General features: G+C 48.8%; 1 protein-coding gene across 1 annotated transcript; it reads left to right on the top strand.

Moving 5' to 3' along the window:
- The first annotated feature begins 344 nt into the window (after nt 1-344).
- Nucleotides 345-7,768, top strand: LOC124667589 (protein trichome birefringence-like 38). The gene is made up of 5 exons (XM_047204846.1): nt 345-700; nt 782-953; nt 6,798-6,970; nt 7,045-7,203; nt 7,286-7,768. Exons 1-5 carry the CDS (start codon nt 345-347, stop codon nt 7,575-7,577), a joined length of 1,152 nt encoding a protein of 383 aa, XP_047060802.1. The 3' UTR covers nt 7,578-7,768.
- Nucleotides 7,769-8,149: the final 381 nt, after the last annotated feature.

The following is an 8,149-nucleotide window of genomic DNA, read 5'->3' as shown; positions in this document are numbered from 1 at the left end:
TTAAATGTGAAGACATCCGGGCACGATTCGAGAGCAGAGATATGCGACAGGTGATGCTCGGCTTGCAGTAGCATGGACCGTAGCCGTGGAATCCCCGTCGGCGTCCGGTGCCACCATGTCTGTGTGACAGAGCATCAACGTGCTGACAGAAAATCTCTGTGTCGTCGGTGCCAGCCTCACCTGTAAGCGAGACGGACGATAAATCTAGGCAGAGATATGACCCGTAAAAGCTGACCGGATAAAAGGCGTAAAACTCTGCCAGCTGATTATATAAAGCTCACTGGCTAGCTAAGCTAGCAGCGTAGCTAGCACTGTCCCGCAGCCCCAACTTGTAGAGCCGAGCAATGGCGGCGGAACGGCGGCAGCGGAAGCTACGCCTCTTCCTCCTCGCCGCGTTCGCGTGCTCTCTGCAGGCAGCAGGCGCCGCCGCGGAGAGCACGGCGACCATGTCGGTCCGGCACAAACCGTCGAAGCCGAGGCATGGCAAGCACATGCCGGGTCCGCGGGGGAGCCACGCCAGCAGCGGGATGGCGTCGTGCAACATGTTCCAGGGCAGCTGGGTGCTCGACGACGCGCCGCCGCTGTACGACACGGCGGGGTGCCCGTTCGTGGAGGCGGAGTTCGACTGCCAGAAGTACGGCCGCCCCGACAAGCTGTACCTCAAGTACCGGTGGCGCCCCGCCGCCTGCGAGCTCCCGAGGTAACCCGAACACCCGATCAATCTCGTTAGAGAAGAAGCTATCCGGGGCGCATTCGCTGACGCGTCGCCGGCCACCACCAGGTTCAACGGGCAGGACCTGCTGAGCAGGTGGAGGGGGAAGAAGATACTGTTCGTGGGGGACTCCATCAGCCTGAACCAGTGGGAGTCGCTGGTGTGCATGCTGCACGCGGCGGCCCCGGCGTCCAGGACCACCTACAGCAGGGGCACCCCCGTCTCCTCCGTCACGTTCCAGGTCCGTGCCCCGCCGTATATTCCACCCCGGTTTTGGTGTCAGTCACTTGCCATTTTCTTCCTTCCTTCCATTGCATCATCAGCACAGAACCAAGTACCAGTACTACCGCGCAGTTATTTTCTTTACACTCTGGTGATGCACATTAGTACGGCTGGATATAGTAGTATACTAAGATTATAGCGCACAGCATTCTGGATTTCTGGATGTAGTAGTGATAACTTGTGGAGGCATGGATCGGCCAAAATGGTTTGTTAACACTAGTTCCTTCCTTAACGACGATGGCGTAATAGATAGATTCTCCACCGTTGCACGCCCTTTTGAAAAGGGACTTGCTTTGTGCCGGCCTTTTGGTGTCGCCGCCGCTGGCTTTCCGGTGGAACGGCATGTTTGTCTCCGGCGCGAAGCTAGAATTAGGTTCTCCAACGTATCGTCCTAGTGACAGTCCCACTAGCTTGCACAGATCGATCGAAGCACTCGCACCTCACATGACTGCGCGCTGGGCTCGATCGTCTTGCTCGCTCATGTGCGCGCGGGTTGGTGATGGCAGGAATCGAATGGTGGGCTGCGGCTCTCGTGGGGGTGTTGGGGCGAGGGCCATGGCGACAGCGAAGAGGAGCATCGTCTGTCACTGTCCCGCCAATGTATCTCCTTCCACTTTTTCTTTTCTTTTGGTGGCTTGTGATTGGTTGTATCATCCCGTGATCCACTGAACCAGAGTCAAACCAGCTCCCATACCAAGAGTATAGAAGATTTTAAAGAAAACCTTACTTTTCTCTAGCCGCTTCTCCAAAACCCGTGCCAACTGATATTTTGTCAGCTTCTTTGTCGTCCTATTATTTAGTGTGACTTAGTTTTTAGCTTGATGTTTTTATGGAATCTTAGTTGTAAATAATGTTGCAACTCACCATTAACATGAATCGCGGAGTAAATCTAACGGTTCAAATACGTTTTTCCTTGTTGCAACCCAATTTGCATCTGAATTGTACGAATTATGATGCAAATTTGACAGTGTAGAACTTGACTAAGAACTAAGTTAGTTCTCAGCTAGCCGAGAACAATCAAAACTGTATTTATATATACACTCCATGTTCATACCAGTAATGATAATCTGAACATTTGTGATCATAGCATACACAAGTTCACACTATTAGAAATAACTTATCTCTTGTATACAAGGCAATTATCTCATTTTTCAGATACCAAGAAAACAAATTCAACGAATAAATAACATTATTAAATATGTGGGAATCTTCTCGTATTTTTGTGGTGTGTAACTCTATGTCTGTATGCAACCTTCACATTAATCAACACTATTGTACATTTGTATGGGAGAGAAATCTAATCAATTATTCTCGATAAAATATAGTGACCTTCTATGCATGAAAATGATATTTTTTTTAGTGATCTTGTATTCAAGAATGAAAGGAGTACATAATCGTACAATTCAAACTCAAAAAGGCAATCCTAGGGCATCATCAAACACATAGCATAGTGCATCATCACAACACAAAGTTTGACATAATAAACAACTTGAAGAAACTATTAACCATCTTGGCCACGGAACTTCGAAGAGTCCCAACAAAGTCATCTGAGAGTTGTTCATTAGACCCCTAGTCCTCGATCTTGCGGTGTACTTGGAGAAATCTTCTAAAATGGTCGTCACCCACCCTCATTGGCCCGACTCTTCTTCTCATACCCCATAAGGCATAGTCCACATCTTAGACACGGTCATTCTCTATGATCATGTTGTTCATGATTAAACTTGTTGTCATGATCATCCATAAAGTCTTTTGATCCTACGATCTAGCCAGTCCACGAGCAGTTGAAAAGCAGGATTACAACACCCATATTATCTTTCCTAGCAATTGCTTGAGTAGTTGTAAAATAAAATATTATGTTAAGTTGGGGGTTTGATCACAGATATGGTCCATGCTCGGTAGATTCAGTCCACAAGTAAAATCAGACTCCACGGTGCTTCTTCATGAGCTAACCTTGTAAAGGGTGGTGAGCGGCACAACACATTGATATCATTGCAAGAACCAGCCACAAAGTAAACATGCCAAATCCATAGTTGCTAGTCTGCAACGGCTTTAAGGATGGTGGTAGGATCATGGTCAATACTTCCACCTACAAAACATACAACTATGGATCCAAGCATTATCGAGAAGCCCCCAGCTCTATTCGTTGCTAGAATTCTCTCGATGTTTTGTTCATTGATAGCTCTGGTTAATCCGATTCAAAGATTTGAATGGCCGCTTTCACAAAGTGTTTGAAGCTCCTGATGGTGGTATTCTCCGCAATAGCCAATTGATAATCACTAAATTTAGCATGATCTCCATATGTAGTCTGCCATAAGCTTGAAGTGGCCTTCACACCTTCCTGGTTAATTTTGGATGAACAAACACAAAAACGTCATGTTTCTTTTTCTTTGCTCCATTTCAAGCGGTAAGAAGACCGTAATCTCATCGTCGTCATCACATTTCTTCTCCGATGATGAATTACACACACACATGCACTATGAATATTCAATTGCAAAAAGAAAAAAAATCACCTTCGAGTAATTTCGTCGTACAACTTGGAGGCGACGAGTCCAACTCCGGCAGTCGGTGTAGGCATCAATGGGGGGCGACTAGGGGTACAGGCTAAGGCCAAATATGCAATTTTCAGGTTCTCTGCATAAGCAGACAGCCAACTAAGATTTCGACATGCAACTAATGATGTGGTTGTGCTGTCTACTTCAAAATTTGGACTAGAACAAGGACTAAGTCTTAATCTTCTGACCTTATCCGGTTTAACAATACTGGAGTAGCACGTCTATTGTCACAATGACAGGAGGTTTTAATTTTTGCAAAGTGCATCGGCATACTATTACTTACCTAGTAGGTTGTTAGCCATGCGGTTTGATTGCACAAATGGCGAAATGCATTAAGGTCTAGTTTGGTACTCACCAGTGGCTGGTACTCACTATTGACACTAGACATCAACCAGCATTGCAGATGATGTGGACAACGCAACCGCTCGTTTTTGCACTACTCTCTTCCATGGGCGGAGCGCCTTAGAGGCGAAAGTGGGCTACAGCCCCCCCTGCAAAAGTGTAACTAGCAATGTATTGTTCGTCTTTATTTTCCTATACTCTACCCGTCTACTTGGTAATCAACACAGAGGAGCAAGAGAAAGAGACTCAGTTTTCAACCCGCGTTTTCCCACGTCGGCGCAGGGTGTGCTGGTGTGTAGAATGAGACCAGATAGGCAGTGCACAGCCTAAAAAGCAGTAGGTATTTTTTAATTTAACTTCTGGCTTGAGCCATCGTTCCTTGCTGGCTAGTAGTATTAATAGACCGCTCCTCCTATTTTTCTAATTGCAAATAGAACTACAAGGCGTCAATTTAATAGGAAATCAAGAAACTGTTGTTGGGTAGGGGTCTATCATGGCCAAAGTATATTTCCTCTCTTACTTGCTACTCCTCCTTCGATAATAAGTATACTCTTATCTATTGTCCTAAAAAAAACCTTAAAAAATGGAACATTTAATATTTCACCAACTTCATATAATTATATCAAAATATGTGACACCAAATTAGTATATTTTGAAGCTATATTTCAATATGTAGTGATACTAATTTAGTATCGTAAATATTGCTAGTATTTTTTTAGAAGTTGGTCAAATGTAGTTAAAATATAACTTAGAACAAAAGCTAACATATACTCCATACCTTTTTTTTTGTAGATTGAAGTAGTATGTAAATTCCTACAAGAAAGCAAGTGTATTTTCAAGCTTTAATCATATCATGATGTTACAAATGAAATTACAGCAAAATTAGCATGAAAAGTTGATTTGGCGATCAAAATTCTTTTTGCCCCCTCTTTCTTTTTTGTCACGCTCCGCCACTGCTCTCTTCCTAATTAAAAGAATGTTACAAATTTATCTGAATTTAGATGTATCTAGACTCAACCTTAGCTTGTTTAAGCAGGAGCTTCCCCATTTCGAAAAAAACCTCAAGTTGTTTTCGCCCGCAAAATTAACCTCACACTAGCATATTCGTTGCTTGCTTGCAGAGTAGAGTTGCTGTATGTCCTTTACATGGCAGTGGGCAACCATATTTGAAAGTATCCGAGGCTAAAGAATGAAGTTCACTTCTTTGCGCGGTCGAATCAAGTAGTATGTGCTCTGCAGTTTACACCTTGCAAAGTATAACTGACAAATCAGAAAAAAACGATTTTACTACCGAAAATCCTAGACATACGGACTGTGAACTTACGGAAACCTTTACGGACGTACGTGTGCTCAGTTGGTTGGCTGAATCCTGATCCTTTCCTTGAAAACCGGACCATAATGCTATTTCCAGCCGTGGCTTTGTGAGTCCGTAAGCAATTTTTGTAAAACCTGTCCGTAGGTGTAGTGTTAGTAAAATATTCATCAAGACATGAACTAATTATCTACAGTAGCGGCTAGTGAGGCCGCGGCTCTACGCCCATTGTTTGGTCTGATCCAGGCATCGCTACAGGCTACGGCTATGAGATCGGCCTGCCAGTACTTCACGCTATTGAATCGGGACAGCGCGACGCACAGGTTGCCGCCGGCGCACGGCGCAGACAGACGGCCATATTATTAGAGCATGTCTAACAGGTTTTGTATATTTTCGTCCCTTAAAACGCGAGTAGAGGGCCCTGTATTCACTTTTCGCCGGCCGAAAACTCGTCCGAGCTAGCAGACCCCGTATGTCTAAACTGTAAAAATGAATATTCCCAAATATGCCAAAAAAAAAAATCATCTTCTTCATCCTCTCCTTCTTCCTCCTCTGGCCACAGCCACAGCCCTGCCCAGCCCCAGCCCCGCCCCGTCCCGGCCGGCCCCCGCCGCCGCGCGCTCGCCGCCGGCCCACGGCCGCCCGCCCCCGCCCGCCAAGGCCGCGCCGCGCCCGCGCGCTCGCCCGCGCGCCCGCACCCGCCGGCCTACCGCGCCGCGCGCTCGCGCGCCGCCGCCGCGCCAAGGCCGCGCCGGCCCACGGCCGCGCGCACCCGCCCGCGCGCTCGCCTCGCGCCGCGCGCTTCGCCCCGGCCGCGCACCCCGCGCCGCTCCGCCTAGCCAGCCGAGCACGCGCGCGCGCCGCTCCCGCACCCGCCCGGCCGCCCGCTAGCCTCACCCGCGCCCGCAGCGCTCACCTCGTGCCGCAGCCGCCCGGCCGGCCGGCCGGCCGCCCGCGCGCCTCCCGAGCCAAGCGCGCACACCAGCCGATGGCGATGCCCGTAGTCTTGTGCAGCATCTCGATTTGGCGCGATTGGGAGCGTGCAGGAGCTCGATTTGGCGCGATTGGGTGCGTGCAACAGCTCGATTTGGCGCGATTTGGCGAAAGCAGTTGCGATTTTGTGAAAGTTCAGCGCGCCACGAGTGGGGGGTTGGCCCTGTATTCAGCCTCCCATCCTGTACTTGTAAGGGGCGAGGAGCCGCCCCGTAATTGAAAACAGCAAAAATCGGTACGGGGGCCGGTTTTACGGGGTCTGCTAGACGGGCAGGTAGAGCCGAAACCCGTATATTGACGGTTATTATACGGGTTTGCCCCTTTTACGGGGTCTGGTAGACCTGCTCTTAGAGTATCTGCCGGTTTTATGGCCGCGTCCGCCGTATGGGCGCCGACAGATTTGGAGCTTTGTGCAAGTTGATCCGATGCTCTGCTCCTAGTATATCACATTATCAGTGTACCAGTGTACCAGACCATACATCGTGAAGAACCCTTACTTGTGTCGATCTTGTTCATGTTGTGAAGAAGAGACGAGGATGCACGGCGCGATCCAGCGGAAAGTTGGTGCCGATCGATACGCATTGATAGTGTGGTGTGGTTGCAGGACTACGGGCTGTCGGTGGTCTACTACCGAAGCACCTACCTGGTGGACATTGTTGAAGAGTCCATCGGCCGCGTGCTGAAGCTGGACTCCATCTCCGGCGACCCCTGGCTCGGCGCCGACATGCTCATCTTCAACACCTGGCACTGGTGGACCCACACCGGCAAGGACCAGCCGTAAGAAGAACCCCTTTTGCCCTCCCATTTTTCTTCTCGCAAAAGCACATTGCAACTGACACTGTATGTTCCAGGTGGGACTACGTGCAAGATGGAGCCCAGGTGATGAAGGACATGGACCGGCTCACCGCCTTCTCCAAGGGGATGTCCACGTGGGCCAGGTGGGTCGACTCCAACGTGGACGTCTCCAAGACCAAGGTCTACTTCCAGGGCATCTCGCCGACCCACTACAAGTAAGCAAACCCAATCGAAAGCCCACACATTCTTGCGCCGCTATTCGTAAACGTTTTACACTGACACTTTGGAAAATGGCAGCGGAGCTGACTGGGGGGAGAGCTCCAGGAGCTGCGCGAAGCAGACGCAGCCGATCGCCGGGCCGGCGTACCCAGGCGGGCCGCTGCCGGCGCAGGGCGCGGTCAGGAGCGCGATCAGCGGCATGTCCAAGCCGGTCTTCCTGCTCGACATCACGCTGCTGTCGCAGCTCAGGAGGGACGCGCACCCGTCCGCATACAGCGGCGGACACCCCGGCAACGACTGCAGCCACTGGTGCCTCGCCGGCCTGCCCGACACCTGGAACCAGATACTCTACGCGTCTCTCCTTGCATAGGAAAAAAGAAAGAGGCGCGCGCGCGCGTGATGACTCTATTGTTTGTTGCAACGCAGTTTAATTTGATGCTGCTCTCTCGCAGTAGCTTCAATTGTTTTGTATGTGGGGGTATGTAAATTGGCGGTTCAGCTGGTGTTCAAACATCAGAACGAAAGGTAATCAATCAAAGCAGAGAAATACTTTTGAGTTTTCCTCGCGTAGCTTCAAGATAGACGATCTTACCGCACCCACCCCAAAATTCGGAAGACATCTTTTGTGCTTGCCACTTCGGCGGAAAAGAGGGGCAGGAACCTTCGAGTTGCGCTCAGTGCTAAAGTTAGAGCAACTCTAGTAGACCTCTCAAACCATAAACCGTAAAACAGGCACCGCATAATAGTTTTGCTATATTTCACATATAAATCACAATAAATCAACACAACAATAATCCGAATTTTACAACAAATGTTTTAGTATCACACAATACAATAATAATTCGAATTTTACAACAAATGTTTAGCAACACACAATACAACAATAATTCAACAAAGAACAAATGGTTTGAAATACAAATAAATTCAAATGTGATACTACCT

Source organism: Lolium rigidum, chromosome 6 (genome assembly GCF_022539505.1).
Source record: "Lolium rigidum isolate FL_2022 chromosome 6, APGP_CSIRO_Lrig_0.1, whole genome shotgun sequence".
In the NCBI taxonomy this organism is placed as follows: Eukaryota; Viridiplantae; Streptophyta; class Magnoliopsida; order Poales; family Poaceae; genus Lolium; species Lolium rigidum.
The sequence above is the reverse complement of the archived record's forward strand: the minus strand, read 5'-3'. Positions and strand labels throughout refer to the sequence as shown.